At 42.3% G+C, this 23,921-nt stretch overlaps 1 protein-coding gene across 2 annotated transcripts in view; it reads right to left on the reverse strand.

Annotated features, from left to right (window-relative positions):
• The window catches only part of LOC147880053 (uncharacterized), an 85,422-nt gene that overhangs the window by 8,697 nt on the left and 52,804 nt on the right, over window positions 1-23,921 (reverse strand). For both annotated transcript variants that reach the window (XM_087372023.1, XM_087372022.1), the window contains 5 exons: window positions 9,929-10,047; window positions 3,994-4,126; window positions 3,784-3,860; window positions 3,468-3,665; window positions 3,154-3,343 (listed from right to left, as the gene is read on the reverse strand). In XM_087372023.1, the coding sequence (XP_087228149.1) occupies window positions 3,154-3,343; window positions 3,468-3,665; window positions 3,784-3,860; window positions 3,994-4,126; window positions 9,929-10,047 (717 nt within the window). The remainder of the gene's footprint in view (window positions 1-3,153; window positions 3,344-3,467; window positions 3,666-3,783; window positions 3,861-3,993; window positions 4,127-9,928; window positions 10,048-23,921) is intronic.

The following is a 23,921-nucleotide window of genomic DNA, read 5'->3' on the forward strand; positions in this document are numbered from 1 at the left end:
GACTCATCAATAGACAATGAACCAGCCAGATAGAGAAACCACCAAAAATAATATATTTCCGTCCAAAGCTATGGACACAATACAAAAGAGATAGATCCAGGGTCCCACCAATGGTGTGGTCCTCTGATCTTACCACAAGGTCCTTCTCCTATCTGCTGGCTATCTCTAGACTCGAGCCCACGTGCTCCACCTCAAGCTTCTATAGACTATCCGTCCACATCCCTTCCACCTTGCTGTCTTTGCACCAGCCTAGGTGGGCAGCACTCTGAGCTAGGTCTGCAGCTCTACAGCCCACTTGAATCCTCCTAGATAGAAGCCAACAGGTGCTTGTTCTACTGCTCCTTCTGGTCCCTGAACTGCTGCTGCAAGTGATAAGTTATGAGGGCACCCTCCTTATATAGGCCCAAGAGCATGGCCAGACAACCAACCCAGCAGCCCTAGAAAGAGCCGACTGCTGGTCGGTTCAGCCCCCTGCCCCTGGCCCACCAAAACTGACCCCCTTGGGGTCAACCTACTGACCAGGCCGGGGGGTTTGCCAGCCCATTTGCTGGCCTCTGCTCCCCCGCCTTGCCACCTGGCCCTGCGCCACTGTTTGCCTCCATGTGAGGCCTGTTCCAGCCTGCTGTGCTGGCCCGCCATGTGCTTCTAGTAGGCGCCTATGAGCCCTGCATGTATCGCCTCCTGCCAAGTTACTTTCCAGGCCCCAAAGCGCTGCTGTTCCTGCTGATGTCATTGTGCCTCGTCCAGGGCTTGCTGCAGGTCGAGATCCTGCCTGCAACCCTTGCCATCCGGGTCGCCTATTACGTGACTGCATCCCGCCATGAAGGCGCCTTGAGCTGCCTCTGTCAGGCCCTTCACTGGCACCTGGGTGCCATGCTTTTGTGCTTAGGTTCACCCCCCCCATGCTCTCCTCATATGGGGGCTTACAGATGGGGAGGTGACCATTCCAATAGTTGTTTGGTTGGGACTTTACCACTTGGATTTTTTCTTGTTTGCTAGGCGCATCGCTTCTTCAGCTTGCCCACTTGTTCTCATTCACGAGAGATGGTCTTATCACGAGAGATGGTCTTACGTCTATTTTGGACCTGTCCTCTCGCCCGAGATTTCTTTTTCATATTGATGATAGGGCTTCGAGCTCGTTTTCCCTCAACTTCCTTTGGGAAGCAGTTTTCGTTGTTTGGAAGACATGCTCCCATCCGTGTCATTGTATCATGCTCGTAACATTCGACTGTATGAGCCCTACTTTTGAGCTCCTTTGCTTCGGTCTCTACAGGATGCTCATTCCCTTGGAGACCTTCCTCACGTACATACGTAGATGAATCCATGAACATTCCCGAATTCTCTAAAAACACAACATAGTGCAGTTTCAATCTCACGATAGTCACTCATAAGATTGAAAACCATAAACTCCATCACGCATAGCAGGGACTAGCTACTATGACATCCCCACTGACATCATCAGCGCCGAACAATGGGTGTAGACAATAGCATAAAAATATGCTCTCACACATACAAATCCACACACCCACAGATACTTGAGCATCCATTTATACAAAGTCTTCGTACTGAGTTTCTGTCGGCACTCCGGAGGTGAAGGGAAAACTCAGCCATGATGAAGGCTAGCACTAAAGGAGAAGGGTAATCAAACAGTAGTCCAAATCTCTTTAGTCAAGCCACAACTGCTTGTGAAGTCTAAACAATTTCATTTTAGTCTCTCCCAAACGAGCATCTAAATCCAGTTGATAGGGCAACGCACCAATTAAGATAGAAAGAATTATCGCATTACCAGCAGGCCGCAACTTGGACGAAAACTTCACAAGGTGAAATTTGCATGTCTAGATGAATCCAGGAACATTCCCAAACTCATCCTCTAAAAACACAACATAGTGCAGTTTCAATCTCACGATAGTCACTCATAAGATTGAAAACCATAAACTCCATCATGCATAGCAGGGACTAGCTACTATGACATCCCCACTGATTTCATCAGCATCCAACAGTGGGTGTAGACCATAGTATAAAAATATGCTCTCACACATACAAATCTGCACACCCACACATACTTGAGCATCCATTTATACAAAGTCTTCGTACTGAGTTTCTGTCGGCACTCCGGAGGTGAAGGGCAAACTCAGCCATGAGAAAGGCTAGCACTAAAGGAGAAGGCTAATCAAAAAGTAGTCCAAATCTCTTCATTCAAGCTACAACTACTTGTGAAGTCTAAACAATTCCATTTTAGTCTCTCCCAAACAAGCATCTAAATCTAGCTGATAGGGCAACGTTTTAAATCTTCCTCACGCACAATTGTAAGTTTTTTATTACTGTTTTTAGTTTTGGGTAGTAGGGACAGCTATGAATGTTATTTTCCTCTTAATGCATTCTATAAAAAGGCAAAGTGTGTGTTTGTCAGATCTCTATAATATGTAATGAAAGGAAACTACAAAACAGATACTGAAAAGGTACATCCCATAGATGGAGAGTGCAGAGGATCAGCACACAGGCATCTAGGCCCGTGATAAATGACACAAGCAGACTATTAAGCTAAGTATAAAGTGTATAAAACATTAAACTTTGGCCAAAAACCATTGCACCACTTTTGCAGACTGTATAGATATATTATAGCTTAGCTTCTCAAAAGACTTGTCTGTCCATTTCCACAAGGTGATGATGAAAGCTAACTTTTGGGAGTTGATTTGTATGAGAACGCACAAAAACTTCACATGAACAAAAACTTCCTAACATCAAACATCCTAATAAAGAGGTCTTTACTAAACCCAAACCTTAAAATGCTGGCCAAAAAATGAAAGAACACTTTTCAATATGCATTCTAAACATGCATGCTATTTGAACTTATTACTTGTATAAAAGTCTCTGTAGTTCTCCATCGTCCCATGAAGTGGCACATTGGATAAAAAGATTTGTTTTTATTCCTTCTTCCAAATATAACATTTATGCTTTGATTAAATGTCCTCTTGTACAACATATATGAAAATGATTATGCAAAGCTGTGGAATTGAACGACATTCTTGCCTAAATTTTCTTCTTTCGATTCAAATAAGTATAAATCAAACAGTTGAAATTGAAGAGACAAAAAAGAAATGAACAGGGTTTAAATAATGTTGTAGCTTAAAGCCAAAATAAATTGACTCCTACCAATTGGGACATTGTCAAATGGATTGTCACTGCCAAGCAGGAAGCCATAGAATGTCAACAGATGTGAATTTGAAAATGCTCCATAACTTAAAAAACACTGCTGCCCAGTTTTGCAAGGTCTAGCTGCGCGCAAAGTCAATTTTTTGCTTGTGGAGTCGACCTTGCTAAAATGAGTGATGTGAGGATACAGCTGCAGAACAAAATAGATATCCCTATCACGAATGAGTAAAATATCGATAACATGAGAAAAATCCAAATACAATTAAACAGCTCAGATGATCTCGCAACTGAATTTTACATAGATAGTGGCATACCCCATGATTCAAAAGTCCTGCCACAGGTACTAGGCAAGTTTTAATGGTACCATCTGGAAAGGCAATCTTTAGTCCATTGGAGTACCACAATTCACAGGCCCAAAGAAATAGCTCCCATGTGTAAGTCTTTTCAGGAAACAAAAGGGGATAAAGTGCAGTCAAGGCTGGAAAAAGAGTATTGTACTGCAACTGCAGATGCTGCATGAACCATTGCAGAATAAAGCCACAGTCAATTGGAGCAATACACAAAAGCATATTTTCTAGGAGCTTCAAGCTGACATAACAGAGCTTTGATGTGAAGTTGAACAAGATACACCTGCCTCGCCTGTAGTATCTCCTCGAGGACCATGGTACCATCAAGGGCTTTGAGGCCAGCAGGCCCAAAGCTCAAGCCTGCAAAACTAATTAAGTTAGACAAGCCTTATACAAGCTTTTTCGTCATCAAGGATCAACCCTTGCCTTGCATTGAGTCAAGTTCTTTCCAGTCACGTACAAACAAGACAGCGCTTTGGCATACAACACATACCAGTATTGAAAAATTCTGGCAAGGATGCAAAGTATGTTGCAAACTTTGATTGTGCATTATGCCGCTCTCTCATGCTCCAAAGCAAAGCCATAGTTTCACTACTGATCCCTTCCACATTTCTCAAAGCCAGAAACTGTGAACAAGAGCTTGTCAAGCTACACACTTTACTGAAAAAGTACAAAATTGTATCCATAGTGTAAAATCATGCAACAAAACAATGACAACAGGACAGAGGAGAGACCAAGGGAGAATGGTCGACAGGGATCGTAAAAATAAAACTTTCATGAACCTCCACTAAACTTTGATACTAAGGTGTAACCAACTTGATCTCTTTTTTTCTCCTCTCTGTTCGACCCTTCCCCTTTTCCCAAGTTGTTTGCTCTCTCCTTCCTGCCTGCCACTGATATCTTCCATCCGCCCAGAGTCTACCACCTGCTGCCTCCCTCCAAAAAGCTCATCTGATGACCCATGCTGCCCATCTGCTGCAGTATGTATCGTCTCCCTTCCTGCTCCTGGCCACCACCACTGGTTCTTGCTGCAGAACATGTGCACCCCCCATTCCTGTCAAGAAATTGAGCTGGAGAAGACTGGTTACCAGAAGAATAGCCCTTTGACACCAAAGAATAGGGAGTTCAAAGACCCCCCGTGAGGCTGCACAACTGGGATAAAAAGCCAGACTGAGCACCAGTCTGGAAGTTGGAGTTAGACCATACTATAAGCATAGGCTCTCACACATACATAACCACACCACTGTTGCAATCAAACGTGTTTGGTAAAATACCAAACACGTTCAAACATTTGGATGTTTCCACACACCACACTTTTTTTGCAGGTCCCATCAAAAGAGGACAAAATGTAATTTGGGGAATGGCAATTGCTACCTCTTGTAAATTTACTAAATGAAATTGAGGAATGATTGGTTGCTCCCAGACTGGCATTCGCACAGATCAGATAAATGGGTTTCAATGGACAACTAGGTGTCACTAGAAGCATCATTAGCATATTTGCAAATAAAAGCACAGTAAAATGTATATTGCCATGTTTCATTGATGAGGAACACTCTATAGTTGTTGGAATCAAAAATTAAATGGATGAGAAAACGCAATTGGAAAAGTATCCTTATGAAAGCATTGAACTCTCTTGTCAAAGCACCATTGCATTATTTCATACCGCACCTTTCTATATGACCTGGGGTTCAATGGCTTGGTTATCTCTTACTGGCCCACAGATGTTCTTCGAGGGACATGATACAGATCCATCTTTGATTGTACGGCGACACTCAGTGGAGTCGTGTTCCCTCCAGGATGTTCCCTTCACTCCTTTCAGAGCTGCTCATGCCTCAATAGACCCGTCTTGGGAGATTTTGGCTAGCATTGCAGCTTGGCATATTTGGAGAGCCAGATGTACAGAGGCGATGGAGAGTATCCAGGTTCACCCTTCCCAGACTATGGCCAATATTTGGACCGACACAGTACACACTCTAATGGCCATTTGGGCGAGCATGCATGGATCCTCCAGAGCAGCCACAGCCAAGAGAGTTACTTTTTTCAGAGTTTAAAGAGGATCTCCCTTCTTCTATGAGTCTCCTTCAAGGTTGAGATGGCCTTTTCAGCCTCCGCCTTGGATCTTTATTAGCTCATTTTGAGCTGAGTTTTTTCCTCATGCATTGCATGATGTACTCCCGCATTTGAGCTTGCTCTCACGTTTTTCTTTCATACTTAATGAAGTAATCTTCTTGAAAAAAACACCATTGTATAAGGCTAATAAAGTCATTATAAAACTGCAAAAAGGTGGTGGCTTCAGGGTGATCTAATCAAATATCTATGGCTTTGTGAATTGAAGAACTTAGGAAGTAGCTAGACCTCTATATGCAAGTCAACATGAGTGAGAAGTCTGTCTTGTTTAAGCATCTTCAATGAAAATGTGCAGTACATGCATGTGCAAAAAACATGAATTTTTTTTTTTGAATTTCCAAGCATTTGGAAAACATACCAAACGTTTTGCAATCGCTTGCTTTCCAAAAGTGTGGCGACTATGCTCCACATGCCCACACATATTTAAGCATCCATTGATACAAAGGTCTTCGTATTGAGTTTCAATCAACACTCTGGTGGTGAAGGGAAGACTCAGCCGTGACAAAGAGTAGCACAAAAGAAGAAGGCTATTCAAAAAGTAGTCCGCGTTCTCTTCATTTCAGCTACAACCGCTTGTGAAGACTATACAATTTCATTTTAGCCTCTCCGAAACGAGCATTTCCAAGCACAAGACAATCTATTTGATGATGAACAACACACCACTTAACATAGAAAGAATTTATCGCAATATCAGCAAGTCGCAACATGGACGGAAACTTCACAAGGTGAAACTTGCATGTCTGCTAGCAAGGTGGAAACATACATCTAAATGAATCCAAGAACATGCCCAAACTCATGCTTTGAAAACACAACACGGTTGAATTTCAATCTCATGACAGTCACAAGGTTGAAAACCATAAGCTCCATCATGCATAGGAGAGATTAGCTATTTTGACATAGATATATACCATAACATAAATATATCTTCTCACACATACAGATTTACACACCCACACATACTTGAGCATCCATTTATACAAAGGTCTTTGTGCTAAGTTTCTTTCAATCCTCTGGAGGTGAAGGATAGACTCAACCATGACAACAAAGGCTAGCACTGAAGGAGAAGGCTTATCAAAATTAGTCCATGTTATCTGCATTCAAGCTACAACTCCTTGTGAAGAATATATAATTTCATTTTGGTTTCCTAAACTAGCCTTTTGAAGCAAAACATGCTTAGACAGTGTAGCTGATAGGACAATGAGTTTGCTTGGGTTATGGTGGAAGCGTACTGCAATGGGGTGGTTGTGTCAACAGCTTTAATTTTTGGAATGTCTACTTTTTGGTTACATAAAGCTGCTCTTTTGTGGTGTTGCATGCATTAAGAGGGTGGTCACGTTGTGGCTCTAAGAAAAAAAATTCTCCCTATGTTTATATCCTACCATGATAGTGTTCTCATTGCTCTCATTGGTGTGCAAGTTCAATTTGTTGTGAGCGTATGGAGTCCACTTTTCTTTTGTGAAATGGTTTTTTTCACAATGGTGTATTTTTGTATAGAAGGATGGTGTCTGGACATCCTTGCCTAGACACGTGTATGGTGGAAGGGTCTTGAGGGCCTCCAATAGCTCCTCTGAACAGGGCATCTGCTAATTGCGAATGCACAAAAAGATCACTGTAGGAGCGGATGCCCAAACCGACTCCTTGAGTACAAGAACCCATGTAGACACCTCCTTTGATTGAAAAGGAGGACGTAGTCATCACAAGAATCTCCTGAGGTCCAAGCGGATCTTGCTCTCATCACATAGATATTGACGTTGGGTCCCTACTGAGCACATGCCAGTGGCCTAGAAAAACTACCTGGTCATCATATCCTCTTGTTACATCCAACGTGCTATGGAAGAGTGATAGGAGAACTCTATTCTATGAATGTGTGGCTAACAGGCTAGGTATTGCTCCCTAAGCCTCTCTATAGAGGTCGAATACTATCTAAATGCTCTCTCCTACTCCTAAAAAGATTGCCCGACTCTGAAGTGCCTGCGATTGAAGCTCAGCACCATCGCCTCCACTACCTAGTTGGCCCATGCGGAAGGAACATCAATCGCTGCCAAATCTTGGCTATGGCCTGCTAGACCTCCTTCTGGACCAATCATCGGGGATTCACACCCCTTCAAGGCCAGTCCACGACAAAGATGCTCCAAGTGAATAAGTGAAGCATAATCTAAAATTATCAAGCATCGTCATCCTTACCAAAATCCCCATGGCTCTGTCTATCGTCGCCCAATGCGCCCAGGTAAAATCTATCTAGTCTCTCAAGAAATCCATCATGCCATCAATGGAAGGAGTGGCTGAGGCTACTCTGAGGAGTCTAGGGAAGGTGTCTGGAGATTTGGTCTCCACAATGGACGAGCAGGGGTGTGTATATTCCTGTAGTCTAGACTCTGGCCCCAGACATGTTTGAACAAGGAGAGCTCATTGGAGGATATACGTAGTGGATTGGATCGAGGATGGGAGACTTCAAGATTGGGATCTTGAATGTGCATGCATATGCTTGCCCACAATAGTGACCTTCTTTCTGGAGTCGGCTTAATGAGAGCCTTCCTGATTGAAACTTTTGGATTGAATCTAGAATTCGAGAAGGACAAGCAGGGTGGAGGCTCCTTCTCAGCGATGTCTTTGTTAGGGCACAACACGTTAGAGTACCTCATCTTCACGATTAGTGGCTGAGATCCTCCTTGGAGTGAGAAAAGAAGACGAGACCATTGTCTAGTGTCCGAATCTGAGAACATGTGCTCCTGAATCATGAGGATGTCCTTGACTGTTGCACCCAAGCCCATTATACCTCTTGATGAAATACCAGCTGATGCAGAGTATTGACGTGCCCAGTCTACATGACCATGCATGTTTCAACTCACCACCATGATCAAACTCAAGGATTGAGATGGCACTATCAGCCTCAATCCTTCCTTTTTGGCTCTTGAGCTTTTCATGCATTGCATGTTGTATCCCGTATGTGGCTTGCTCTAATGGTTTTTCTTTAATACTTAATAGAAGTCTCTTTTTGCAAAAAAAAAAAAAACTCAAGAGGGGGGGGGGCAAACAAGGCCTTTCTGTGTGTACCGAAACAAGCTCGAATGGAAAACCATATAGGCCGATACTCCTTCGGAAGCTCTAGAAAATGAAGCGTCATTAGGAGCCATGGAACATGGTGTGTCGTATCCTATCATCCACTGTGAAACCATGATATTATGGTATAAAGAATACCAAATAAGGACCAAGGAAAATAGGACTCTACTCCACAAGGCCTAGGTAGTGTCGAGAGAACTCAACTGGAGAAAAAAGACCTCTTTGCGATCACCCTCTAACATTTGCCTGGATCCGGTGGGTGTGAGGCCAAAAATATGACCCAAGTTTTATTTTTTTTCCATGAAAGAGACTTCTATTAAAGTATGAAAAAAACCTGCCAGAGCAAATTCTCTTTCGGCGCCTCAAGTATCTCACGAAAGGCATAACTCTTCTTGGACTCTGGTTGAGTCATGCTTTCTGGATTATGTTGACTCAAATCTTGGGTGATGAAACACTATTAGCGGCTCTCCCTCAGACGGGCACATGCCTTACTGGATACTTCCTGGGAAATCCTGGCGAGCATTTTGGCGTGGCAAGTTTGGAGATCCAGATGCACAGTGGCTTTGGATGGCTCCCACATCCATCCTTCACACACATTGGCCAATATTTGGACAGATACTGAACACACATTGACAACCATTTGGGTGAGCATGCAAGGGTATTCCTGGGCAGCTTTTGCAAGGAGCACTGTTTTTCTTACTGAGTGGAGATACCCGTTTTCTTGGAGTCCTCCATAGGGTTGAGGTGGCACTTTCAGCCTCAACCTTAGATTTTTCCTAGCTCTCTTTTGGGGTGTTTGGTTTCTCATGCTTCACATGATGTATTTCTGACATGATCTTTGCTCTTGGAGTTTGTTTCATACTTTGTAGAAGTCTTTTCTTCTTTTTTTAATGATAACAATACAAAAGTCAGCGTCAAGGATAATAAAGCAAAATATCATAAAACTCTGTAACCTTTCTATCTCTACTTAGTACTATTTAAGCCATTGCTATGCTTGATAGTAGCTACAAGGCCAACAATATCATGTCTTATATGCTCACTTTTGCTTCCTTTTGGAACTATCAACACCCAACTTAGGATGGCATTAGGACCAAAAGCATTAACATTTTAAAAAATTTAACAGCATAAGGTTGATTAGAATTATTGGTGTTTATCATTGAACACACATTGTAAAACATACTTGGAATGTCATCTAGAGTTTCTTCCCGATTGATTGCAAAAAACAAGCAACTGATTCTTACCATGTCTGTGTTCACAACTGTATCTTCACATATTATAGCATGTTGGGGGATCTCTAAAATAATGTCACCTATTGATATTTCTTCAGCAGCTCTTGCACCTCTTCCAAACCCTTCAAACACTGCCAAAGGCATGGTTAAATTGTGGCGTTAAATATTTGTTATATTTAGCAAATTCCCATCCAAAAAAAAAAGGGGGGGGGGGGGTATAAGATCATTTTGTACCATTACTACAAAGAAAATGGAAAGCCCATACAATAAATAAAAATCACAACTTTGAGAAATTTTTCTAAGAATATTTGTGTAAGAGAAGCCCCACCTAAATTCGAAAGATTTTTCTCGATATCTCTAGAAAATCTTTGGGGCTCCTTTGATAGAAACCCTACATGTGTAATGTAATGCCAAAAGTCTCCCAATGTGCTCTCTCGGCATGTATCCATTGTAGATTCCAAGTCTAGGCTCATTGAGCATCCTGGCCGCATTGTCAAATAAGGGGAATGTCTTGTGGGGAGATGTTACATCGCTCCATCGACACTCTGGAGACAACCATGCCATCCACAGTGAAAGACTATGTGTACATCTTTGGCTGCCGATTGCTACCTCTCGAAGGTACTGGGAGCCACACGCTTCAGATTCCCAAGCAATCACCTCGTCAACTAACGTTTTGGGTAAGTCGTTATGCCAAATTGTAGTAGTGTGACCTAAAACTTCCAATGTAGACTGGATATCCAATAGAATTAAGAATATTGGTCAGCTTATCCCTTGCTCTTTGGTTAGTTGAGTCGACATTTGTGCGAACCAATTTGCATAATAGCTGATTCATTTGTCTTTAGCCATCTCATAGGACTGCATGATCATTTTGCCCTTATATTGAGATTATAAAATCTAGATCATATGTCTACCGTAAATTCATCTCAAACATAGATCGACTAATCTGATAGTTCATTGGTGCAATTGACAAGCCGTTATACCACCATGCGATTGCTTTATCATTTAGGTGTATGGAGAACAAATATACCTATCAATGCTTAATTTGGGAGAAGGAAAAATAAAGCTAAAATTAATTATGACTAGCAGCTCTGACATACATCTACAATGTGATCTTCTTCCAGAAAGATACTTAATGACTCTCTGTAGCTCGTTTATGGATGAGGAACAGTACGGTTTCCTATTACACTCCTTTTGACATTGCCAACTAGAGATCCCACTCCCTTTTGCTTCTAGAGCTAGAGAATCCCACTCTGCTGGCGTGTTCTTGGGTCCATTGATTTCTTTCTTCATGAGATTCCCATTCTAAAGGCTTTGCTTCTCTAAGGAAGGGTGGGGGTCTGTGTTTTGGGGCAAGGGGCAGTGCGGCAAGGGGGAGAAGGGGGGGAAGTTAATATAACATGCACCAAAGGTCCTATGCACAACACATACATGTCTACTCTTCACAGCAAAAGGCTTGCATGTATGCTAACTACTTACATCTTTATTGCTTATAGCCTTGGCAATCACCAAGTGTAAAAACGATACGAAAAGCCACTAAGGATGGAGATAAAGATTATTAGTTTCCCTTGGAATTAAGCCAAGGGGAGGCTGAACTAAGGAGCCAGCTTCTGCACTGAAAACTGAGTTGCTTTGTTGGACTGCTGACGAACGATTACAAGGCTGAGCCTAAATCTATTGTAGGCTGTTGATGTAGACAGAAACCATGTGCTACTATTGACCAAGCAGCAGCACTGATTAGAGAATTCAAATCTACAGTGAAGGACAAGCACTGATTAGAGAATTCAAATCTAAAGCCCTACGACTCTCAGTCTTAAACTAATGTAATGAAGGCTACACAATGATAATACTAGATTATAGATATAACTAAGAGCTACTTTATGCACTCTCTAGGAGATACCTTGTGCACTCCCTCTCTCCTTGGAGATGTAGTAGTTTTCTTTTTTTGGATGTGTATTTTGTCTCATAGGCCTATGAGGCCCTCTACATACATTAATACAACTTTCTTTCTCTCTCTGTGTGCAACAGAAGCTATCCTTAGTATTCCTCCTCGCTGCCAATCCTCACAAGATCCAGAGCCATTGTCAGACAAAGCTGCTCTTGGCCATGTGCATGTATCGTATCTGGCGTGTGCTTTAAGTGCACAGAACTAGCTCAAGAAATTTGGGAAGGCTTTGGGCTAGGCAAGCGATTCTCGGGTTGAGTTGCAAAACGACTCGATTAGGGTTCAAATTAGGGTTTTTGATATTTTTCAATGCACTGGACTTGAGCCTATATGAGGAGCCCATGGGTTCAATTTTCAGTGGTTCATGTTAGAGCAAGTTCAGCTCTTCCTTGCCGGTCTGGATCTTGGATCGTGTTGTAGACGTGCACCTATTTCCTAGCATAGCCCAAGACCCAACAGCTGATCCAAGGCCCATGGGGCGCTACTTGGTGGTATATGGCCAGCTGGTTGGGATCTGATTAGGAGATGTGCCAGCAGCTCAACTCGTGGCTCAGAGGGGACATCCCAAGTTTCTCGAGTCTTTTCCTCCCAGATGTCATGGTTGGTGGTAAGATAACCTGCACCCATCTTTGTTGTTTCCATGGTTGTTCCTTTGTGCTTGTTTTGCAGGTTCCGGTTTTCAGGAGCCTTGGGGTCGTGTCAGTGGGTATCAGAGCTATTCTTGAAAGTCAAGTTTCTATACAAGGAAACGTTGGCCAGGGTCTCCTAGGAAATTCACAATTTTGTTGACTCACTAATTTGAACCCTAATCGAATTCTCCATAGGCTCACTCAATTTGTCTATCAATGTCTAGGGAAATTTTTGTTTTTGAGTAGAAAATTTGGATTTTAGTACAAGATTACCCTGAACAGGGAAGGTGGAAAATTCGTGTTTCCAGTAGAAAAGGGTGGAATTTCGTTTTTGAATTGAAATCAGCCAAGAAACGTAGGGGCAAGAGCTTGAATTCGTTTAGGAAATCTGATCCAAGACTGCCAAAGGGAAGGCGAATTGTTGTAGGCTTGTGAATTCCAATTTCTGGAAGGCTATTTGTGGTTCAATGTTGCTGCGCATACACTGGTAGAGTTACCATTCACCTTGGGAAATTATGATATACAACATTAAATTCAGTCAGCAACTTCTTTAATTCCATTTGTTCAAACACACTTAATTCATTCTTGTCATCGTGAATAGAGACAACAAATGAAGAAAGTGAAATCAATGAGAAGATGTTTTCAATATACTTTGTTGTTGCATAGTAGATATAAAAGATCGCTAGGAGGGATGAACATCATCACACTATGATCTTTCCAACCAATCTGGACCGTGTGGGTTTTAAAGTACTCAATCCTCCTTGACCCAAACCCCCGGCTTCTCTCTACCGGATCTTGGAGGCATTGGATCTACAGTGGAGTTCCCATTAGGTATTTGCAGTGGGACCCTGTAGAGTGGAAGTGGATTGACGCAGGGCATCGACAGAAGAGCATCCCGTTGAAGGATAAAATCTGTATATATTTTTCTCCACATAGATTGTGCATGAGGGTAGACACTGAACACATGATAGTGTTAATTTGCGGGTTGTGTGTGAATAAGCCAATGTAACTGGCTGCACATGTAAAAGACCTTTTTGTTTTGAGCTTGAAAGACTAAGAGTTTTTTTGCAGGGACTTATTAGGGAAATGATGAAATGCAATGTGGTTGTACCAAACTTCCAGAGCAAGGTGGCCCAGTGTGTGGTCAAGTGAAATGTTTTTGGGGTCATGAAAATCAAGTCATGAAGGTTTAATTTTATTTTCCTGAGTCAATGTGTACTTGGATGTTACCCATGTCAAGGGGCTTTTCATTTCTGTGTACGGGGGAGCATGTAAGCTTTGATGTGCATGCTAATGTGTGTGGGAATTGTGTGACTAAAGGTCCAAAATGTGCATCTAATGTGATTTGGGGGAAATGTCTTGAGAGTGGTAAAATGTCACTGGTGAGGTAGCTGGACTGATTGAGAAGGCATCGTGCTCATACATGTGGCTATGTAATAGAAGAGGGAAGCTTCTGGTTGATGAGCGAGCATGGTACGTGGAGTCTTGGGCTTGCAGATAAAGGAGAAGAGGGACGAGCTGTACAGGGAGCGGATGCGATGGTGGGAGGCTCCGAGAGTGAAGAGGAGGAAGCAGTGCAAGGATCACAGCGGTGTTGATTGAAGGGCTCCACTGTAGGAGAGGGATTCCGTAGATGAAAGAGGCTGTGTGTGTGCATAAGCGAAGGGCTGAGCGCCTATGAAGAATACGGGCTAGTACGTGGTGAGAAGGGAGCTTTGGAAACAAGCGTAGCCTTGCATCGGATGGCGTGCATTGATTGAAGGCTGGAAAGAGCCGTACGGCTGGTACGGAATCCGAAGCGTGGGTTTTGTACGGGCTGCAGTACGTGGTTGTACGGGTTGTAATTGTTAATTAGTACGGGCTGGTAGTACGGTGCCTTCAGAACAGGCACGTACGGGTCATTAAAGATGTCTTCTACGAGTTGTACGAAAGATGGTCGTCATTAAATCCAGACTGTACGGACTATTGTGTGGTGTATGGGCATGCTGTCGTACGTATAATTGTACGACTGCTTGTACGGTGAATATATCTGCAGGTTTACAGATGATGGTACCCACCAGTTCTTCTTTTGAACAACTTGTGGCCTAGGGAGTAGTGCTGGCCATTGAGCAGTGGGCTGTGGGTTCATAGTGTTCTGAGGCTGACTGCTTTCTGAGTTTTTTTTTTTAAAGGAAAAGTGCAGTTCTAAGTTCAATTTGTTTCGGGTTGTGTAGTCTCTCCCCTCTTTCAAAGAGTCTGGGTGTGTTCTAGTCAGATTGTGTGGGAGGTTGACTTGTTACTTACGTGCTCTGGGTACCCACTCTGAAAATCGGTGCATAAGCTCTACCTTGAGAGCTACCACATTATAGTACTGATCCCGGAGAAGTCCTGAAGATACGATTTTGTCTCTAGAGTTGGATTCTGAAGAAGTGGATATGATTGTATGGGGTCAGCAATAAAGTACTGAGTCATTTTGCGTTTGTCTGAGGACAGTCCTGTGTTTCTTTTTTTTTCATATCATTGTTATGGCGATCCTGCTAGGGACAGAGTCTTTGTTTTGGTGAGTGAAAGTCCACCCAAGTCAAGGAGTACTCAGTGATCTTGGAAAATGGCTCAAGAATTTGCAAGATTTTATGGTTTACCCAATGAAGACCCCGAAAAGTTTATTGAGAGTATGGAGTTCACAGCTCTCATAAAAGACAGAAATGCACCCTAGTGTTGCTGCAAATTTTATTTTTTTGCTTAATGGGAGAAGCCCGTACATGGTTGCAGGAATTTCAGGCCAGTTTTCAAAATGAGCAAGGAGAACGCAGGAATCTCACTTATGGAGAGGTAAGAAGTGGTTTTTTAGCACAGTTTGCATGTACCAGGGATGCAGATGGAGTATGGAGGGAGTTATGTGCTTTGTATCAAAGGAAAGACCAAACTGTGGATGATTATGTGAGTAGATTTATGGTCATGTGGAATAAATGGCAGTCCATTCTTTTGCCAGAAGTACCACCTCGTGTCATAAAGAAGGATAGATTTATTGCAGGATTAAAGCTTGAGATACGGGTGAAGGTTGAGGTGAAGGACCTGCCAACTTTTGAGGAAGCCCTGAGAGTGGCTAAGGAAAAAGAGAGGAAGCAAAGAAGGATAATTCAGTTGGAGTATGGCGTGCCCGTTGCTCCTTCTGTTATGGAGATGCTTGTGCAGAATGTAATTGAGCCAGTGAGGCCAGAAGAAAAGAAAGAGGGATCAATGAAGGATGAAATTCATGAAATGGCTGAATTAATGAAGAATCTCAGTTTAAACCTTATGGCAGGAAGAGGACGAGGTCGGACTCCAGGTGGTAGAGGAGCAGGTAATACATCCAATTCAAGTGTTCAAGCACCTTTGCAAGGCGGGAGAGGACGGGGAGTGTATGCTCCGTATGTGCAATGCTTCAATTGTCTAGATTGGGGACATTATAGTACACAATGTGATAAGCCCTCCAGAGTTGGCGGTGATGTGTACCCACTTCCTTCAAATTTAAATGATAGGTTAACTGATCATGGAGTGGAGATAAAAGAGCCTGGACCTTCAAGTAGTAACGGAGTAAAGAAGGTTTCTTTTGAAGATAGAGGGAAAGGTAAGTTTGTCAGCGTGCTTGGATTGGAAGAGAGGGATTTGGATGTTTTGCCTCTTGGGAAGAGAGACAGGGATGAAGAAGGAGAGCCAAGTGTTAAAAAGAGTAAGCAGGTTGAAGATGTTGTTACTTACCAGAGGAAAAAGGTAAGGAAGCCCAGACAGAAGCACAGAACAACTGATTATCCCTTGGGAAAGGAGCACGCAGAATATGATTTGATTGCTGATTTGTCTAACAGAAAGGTGGATATTACTTTTGCACAGATGGTTGGGCTCTGTCCAAGGCTGAAGAGAGAATGGAGGAAAGCTGTAAATCCAGGTAAGAAGAGAGTTGTGCATAAAGTAGCAAAAAATATTATGTCTATTTCAGAGCTTCCTGATATTTGCCCTTCGGTGGAGGCATGGCATAAAGGATATAAGCTTGGAGAGGCATACATTGATGGAGGTGCCCAGATATGTGTGATGACTCAATCTTGTGTTGAGAGGTTGGGTTTGGAGGTTACTGATCCTTCTCACTTCCGAATAAGAATGGCCAACCACGCCAGAGTGAAGAGTTTGGGGGTAGTGAAGGATTTGGATGTGGAAGTCTTCAATGTGCATTGCAGAATAGATTGTCATATTATGCCGGCAGGTATGGGTGCTTACCCTCTCATTTTAGGTAGACCTTGGTTGAGAAAAGTGGGAGCTATTCAAAATTGGGGGAAGGGAATAATCTCAATATATACATCTAATGGTAAAAAATTCAGTTTTGATATGGTAAGTCGTGCTGAGATATCAAGCCCAATCGAAGAAGAAGAAAAACAGAGTGAGACCATGAGTGAAGAAGAAAGTAGTATTACTTCTGACAGTAATGAAGCTCAGGTTGCTTTCATTGAGGGAGTGAATTTTTTGGGTACAAAGGAGCAGGCTGAAACCGTACATCAGTTAGAAGAGGACAGATTTGAAGCAATGGAGGAGTTTATGCAATCTAAAGACGCACCTGTCTCAACACAGGAATTAGTACAGCAAATGATTAATCCAGATCTTACTCTGAAAGAAAAGGAAGAGTATTCAGCCATGTTGCGCAGGTATCCCTATTTATTTATCACATCGTATGAAGAGATTAGAGGGTTTAAAGGGAAGCCTTTGAAGATTGAATTAAAAGAAGATGCAAGGCCGGTATTTCAGAAAATGAAAAGATTGAGTCCTGAGCAAGTGAGGGTACTTCGAGAGGAGGTGGTCAAGTTGCTTAAGGCTGATATAATTTTTCCCATTGTTCACTCTGACTGGGCCAGCCCTGTGGTTATCGTACCAAAGAAAGATGGACGATGGAGAGTATGTGTTAATTACAAACCGTTGAATACTATGACGAAGAGTAATCACTATCCTCTCCCACATGTGGATGACATACTGGATAAGGTAGCCGGCGGTCATGAGATGTATAGTTTATGTGATGGGTATTCGGGCTATTATTGCTCCTGAAGACCAGACAAATACAACTTTCATTACTCCCTGGGGCTGCTTTTCTTATAAGAAGATGCCTTTTGGTTTGAAGAATGCTCCCTCGCATTACCAGGAGAACACAAATGAGGTACTTGCCCCTTTTCTTGATAAATTTTGCAAGGCTTTTATTAATGATATTTGTATTTTTAGTGATCGGAAGGATCATTGTTCCAAACTGGATCAACTACTTGGGAGAATTGATGATAGTGGAGGACAACTTAATCCCAAAAAATGTAAGTTGGCACAGCCAAGTATTAAAGTATTGAGTCATGTTGTTTCTGAGAATGGAATAGAGCCAGACCCTGAGAAGATCAAAGCATTGGTTACTCTAGCACCTCCAACAGAGACAAGGCAGTTGCATACTTTCTTGCAAAAGGTTAAGTATCTTTCCAGATTCATTTCTATGCTTTCTCAAGTTTTGTATCCATTACATCAAGCAGTGAAGAAGGTGCCTTTGCAATGGACAAGTGAATGTGGAGAGGTTTTTGAAGCAGTCAAAGAGATTGTTGGAAGAGTGTCAAGTGTTAAAGCTCCTGATTTCGAGAAGACTTTCTATGTCAATCCTTCAGTAGGGCCAGATGCATTGGGAGCCATTTTATTGCAGCAGGGAGAGCAATCAAGGTATATGAGGCCTGTGTTTTTTGCTAGTAGGGTAAAAACTGAAGCAGAGAAGAAGTATTCAGCTGCTGAATTGGTATTAGCCAGCTTTGTATTTGCATGTAGAAGATTTTGGAATGATTTATTGCCTCATTCTTTTGTGGTACTTACCAGTTGTACTCTGTTGCCACAACTTGTGAATGGTATTAATTTTTCACGAAGTATGGTGAGATGGGTAACAGAATTACAGGAGTATACTTTTACTTTCCTGGCAGAGAACTCAACCAGAGCAACCCTGGCCGATTTGCTTACTTACAAAGATACTCCTATTTTAGTCAACGAAGTGGAAGATCATACTCAGAGAGTGCAGGAAAAAAGTTTAGAAGACAGCTATACCTTGTTCTTTGATGGTTCTTACAGGAAGAGTATTGACAAAGCAACCGGTGGAATGGTTGTCTATGATCTTGATGGCAAGGTAATTCGGAAATCAGGTTTTCCCTTGAAGGTAAGCAGTAATAATGAAGCTGAATATGCTGCTTTAGCTGAAGGCTTGCAATCATGTTTGAAGATGGGAATAAAAAGACTGATCATAAAAGGTGATTCAATGCTGGTTGTAAAACAGATTCTGGGGATGTGGAAGATAAAGCATGAACATTTAAAGAATTGGGTTAGCATTGTTAAAAAGTTGCTCAGACATTTTGATGCATGGTTGTTACAGCATGTGGACAGAAACTTAAATCATGAGGCACATGATGCTGCTTGTGGAGAGGAAAATGTTCAAGTGTGTGTAGTAAAAGTTCAAGAACCTTTGTACAGAGGGAGAGAGTATCTTTCGAATGTGGAGGCTTTCTTGCTCACAGGAAAAGTGCCAGAAGAGGTTCCGAAAGAAAAGAGGTATAGATTTATTAAGACTTGTGAGCCTTATTGTCTAATTGACGATGTTTTGTATATGAAGGGTGCAGATTTAGTCTTGAGAAGAATCCCATGGCAAGCTGAGATCATGCATGTGCTTGAGGCAAATCATGAGGGGATTTGTGGCGGACATTTCGCATTCAAGACAATGCTAAGAAAGATACTAATGGAAGGGTATATTTGGCCCTCTCTATAGAGAGATATAAAGCATTGGTGCAGATCCTGTTTACAATGCCAACAGATGGGAAGAAGAGTGTTACATCCAGAGTTGAGAAATCTCATCATAGCATACAACATATTCGAGAAGTGGGGGATTGATGCAATCGGTCCACTTCCCATGACTTCAGGAGGAAAGTGTTACATTCTCACTGCGGTAGAGTATCTTTCGAGATGGGCAGAAGCACGGGCAGTTGCTTCAGTCAATGCTAAACAAGTGAGCAAATTCATATATGAAGATATATGTTGTAGATTTGGAATGCCTCTGGAATTGGTAAGTCATAAGGGGCCTGGATTTAGGAGTGAGTTGGTTGACTTGTTGTGTGATAAGCTCAGAATTAAACAAAGATATGCTACTCCTTATTATCCTCAGTGTAACACTAAGAATGAATATTTCAACGGAGAGTTGATTAATATGATGAGTAAGATCATGAAGATGCATGGGAAAAGCTGGGATCAAGTTGTGCCACAAGCATTGTGGGCTTACCGAATAGCAGTCAAGGAAGGTACATAGTTTTCTCCTTTTCATCTTGTATATGGAAAAGAAGCTATGTTGCCATTGGAAGTAGAAATTCCAGCTTTGAAGTTGCTCATGAAAATGGATGAAGAACCTAACACCGAGTATGAAAGAAGGTTGGTTGAACTACAGGAAGCTCAGCTTGATAGAATGAAGGCAATTGAATACTATGCTCAAACTCAGGAAAAGAATCAAATGAAAGCTAATCTGAAGTATAAGGATAAGAACATCAAAGAAGGAGACTTTGTATTAAGATATGACAGTAAACTGGATAGTACTTTCAAGACTAAATTTGTGACAAAGTGGGTGGGTCCTTTCAGTGTGTTTAAGAAGTATTCAAATGGATCTTATCAGTTGAGTGATTTGGATGGAAGTTTGCACACCAATCGAGTGAATGGGTACCGGTTGAAGAAGTATGTGATAAGAATAATGCAAGTGTCAACATGTGGACCAGTTGTGATGGAAAAAGATGCATCCAGTGAAGTTCTGACTGAAGATATACTTACTGCAGTGCAATTTATGTTGGCTTCAAGCTGTCAAACATGAATGTTTGCAGCTTTTTGGTTGGGCTAATATGATAGGATAAAATCTGTATATATTTTTCTCCACATAGATTGTGCATGAGGGTAGACACTAAACACATGATAGTGTTAATTTGCGGGTTGTGTGTGAATAAGCCAATGTAATTGGTTGCACATGTAAAAGACCTTTTTGTTTTGAACTTGAAAGACTAAAAGTTTTTTTGCAGGGACTTATTAGGGAAATGATGAAATGCAATGTGGTTGTACCAGACTTCCAGAGCAAGGTGGTCCAGTGTGTGGTCAAGTGAAATGTTTTTGGGGTCATGAAAATCAAGTCATGAAGGGTTTTTTAACTTTATTTTCCTGAGTCAATGTGTACTTGGATGTTACCCATGTCAAGGGGATTTTCATTTCTGTGTACGGGGGAGCATGCAAGCTTTGATGTGCATGCTAATGTGTGTGGGAATTGTGTGACTAAAGGTCCAAAATGTGCATCTAATGTGATTTGGGGGAAATGTCTTGAGAGTGATAAAATGTCACTAGTGAGGTGGCTGGATTGATTGAGAAGGCATCGTGCTCATACATGTGGCTACGTAATAGAAGAGGGAAGCTTCAGGTTGATGAGCGAGCATGGTACGTGGAGTCTTGGGCTTGCAGATAAAGGAGAAGAGGGACGAGCTGTACAGGGAGCGGGTGCGATGGTGGGAGGCTCTGAGAGTGAAGAGGAGAAAGCAGCGCAAGGATCACAGCAGTGTTGATTGAAGGGCTACACTGTAGGAGAGGGATCCCGTAGATGAAAGAGGCTGTGTGTGTGCATAAGCGAAGGGCTGAGCGCCTATGAAGAATACGGTGATGTGAAAAAAAAAGAAACACGAGACTGTCCTCGGACAAACACAAAAAGACTCAGTACTTTACTGCTGACCCCATACAATCATATCCACTTCTTTAGATTCCAACTCTAGAGACAAAATCGTATCTTCGGGACTTCTCTGGGATCAGTACTGTAATGTGGTAGCTCTCAAGGTAGAGCTTATGCACCGACTTTCAGAGCGGGTATCCAGAGCACACAAGTAACAAGTCAACCTCCCACACAAACTGACTAGAACACACCCAGACTCTTTGAAAGAGGGGAAAACCTACACAGCCCGAAACAAACTGAACTTAGAACTGCACTTTTCCCCAAAAAAAAACTCAGAAAGCAATCAGCCTCAGAACACTATGAACCCACAGCCCACTGCTCAATGGCTAGCACGACTCCCAAGGCCACAAGCTGTTCAAAAGAAGAACTGGCGGGTACCATCATCTGTAAACCTGCAGGTATATTCACCGTACAAGCAACCGTACAATTATACGTATGACAGCAGGCCCGTACAACCACACAGTAGTCCGTACAGTCTGCATTTAATGACGACCATCTTCCGTACAGCTCGTAGAAGACGTCTTTAATGACCCGTATGTGCCTGTTCAGCCTGTAATCAAGGCACCGTACTGATCGACGATTACACCCCGTACAACCTTGTACTGCAGCCCGTACAACACCCACGCTTCAGATTATGTACCACCCGTACGGCTCTTTCCAGCCTTCAATCAACGCACGCCATGCGATGCAAGGCTATGCTTGTTCCCAAAGCTCCCTTATCATCACGTACTAGCCCGTATTCTTCATAGGCGCTCAGCCCTTTGCTTATGCACACACACACAGCCTCTTTCATCTACGGAATCCCCCTCCTACAGTGAAGCCCTTCAACCAGCTAGCAGTTGCGATCCTTCCGCTGCTCTCTCCTCTTCACCCTAGGAGCCTCCCACCATCGCACCAGCTCTTCGTACAGCTCGTCCGCTCTTCACCGACTCCTCCTTCTTCTTCTTTATCTGCACGCCCAAGACTCCACGTACCATGCTCGCTCATCAACCAGAAGCTTCCCTCTTCTATTACGTAGCCACATGTATGAGCACGATGCCTTCTCAATCAGTCCAGCCACCTCAGCCTAATCTGCCACCTCACTAGTGACATTTTACCACTCTCAAGACATTTCCCCCAAATCACATTAAATGCACATTTTCCACCTTTAGTCAAACAATTCCCACACACATTAGCATGCACATTAAAGCTTGCATGCTTCCCCATATACACACATGAAAAGCCCCTTGACATGGGCACCAGAACACATCAAATTCCCATAACATATAAGACCACAGTGACTCTGGAAAATATAAAAAAACCCTTCCTGACTTGACTTTACATGACCCCAAAAACATTTCATTTGACCACACACTGGACACCCTTGCTCTGGAGGTCTGGTACAACCACATTGCATTTCATCATTTCCCTGATAAGTCCCTGCAAAAAACTTTTAGTCTTTCAAGTTCAAAATAAAAAGGTCTTTTACATGTGCAGCCACTTACATTGGCTTATTCACACACAACCCGCAAATTAACACTATCATGTGTTCAGTGTCTACCCTCATGCACAATATATGTGGAGAAAAATATATACAGATTTTATCCTATCATATTAGCCCAACCAAAAAGCTGCAAACATTCATGTTTAACAGCTTGAAGCCAACATAAACTGCACTGCAGCAAGTATATCTTCAGTCAAAACTTCATTAGATGCATCTTTTTCCATTACAACTAGCCCACATGTTGACACTTGCATTATTCTTATCACATACTTCTTCAACCGGTACCCATTCACTCGATTGGTGTGCAAACTTCCATCCAAATCACTCAACTGATATCATCCATTTGAGTACTTCTTAAACACACTGAAAGGACCCACCCACTTTGTCACAAATTTAGTCTTGAAAGTACTATCCAGTTTACTGTCATATCTTAATACAAAGTCTCCTTCTTTGATGCTCTTATCCTTATACTTCAAATTAGCTTTCATTTGATTCTTTTCCTGAGTCTGAGCATAGTGTTCAACTGCTTTCATTCTATCAAGCTGAGCTTCCTGTAGTTCAACCAACCTTCTTTCATACTCGGTGTTAGGTTCTTCATCCATTTTCATGAGCAACTTCAGAGCTGGAATTTCTACTTCCAATGGCAACATAGCTTCTTTTCCATATACAAGATGAAAAGGAGAAAACTGTGTACCTTCCTTGACTGCTATTCGGTAAGCCCACAATGCTTGTGGCACAATTTGATCCCGGCTTTTCCCATGCATCTTCATGATCTTACTCATCATATTAATCAACTCTCCGTTGAAATATTCATTCTTACTGTTACACTGAGGATAATAAGGAGTAGCATATCTATGCTTAATGCTGAGCTTATCACACAACAAGTCAACCAACTCACTCCTAAATCCAGGCCCTTTATCACTTACCAATTCCAGAGGCATTCCAAATCTACAACATATATCTTCATATATGAACTTGCTCACTTGTTTAGCATTGACTGAAGCAACTGCCCGTGCTTCTGCCCATCTCGAAAGATACTCTACCGCAGTGAGAATGTAACACTTACCTCCTGAAGTCATGGAAAGTGGACCGATTGCATCAATCCCCCACTTCTCAAATATGTTGTATGCTATGATGAGATTTCTCAACTCTGGATCTAATACTCTTCTTCCCATCTGTTGGCATTGTAAACAGGATCTGCA

This window comes from Dipteris shenzhenensis, chromosome 33, assembly GCF_047967505.1.
Source record: "Dipteris shenzhenensis isolate YYH24624 ecotype China chromosome 33, Dip_SZ_1.0, whole genome shotgun sequence".
NCBI lineage: Eukaryota > Viridiplantae > Streptophyta > Polypodiopsida > Gleicheniales > Dipteridaceae > Dipteris > Dipteris shenzhenensis.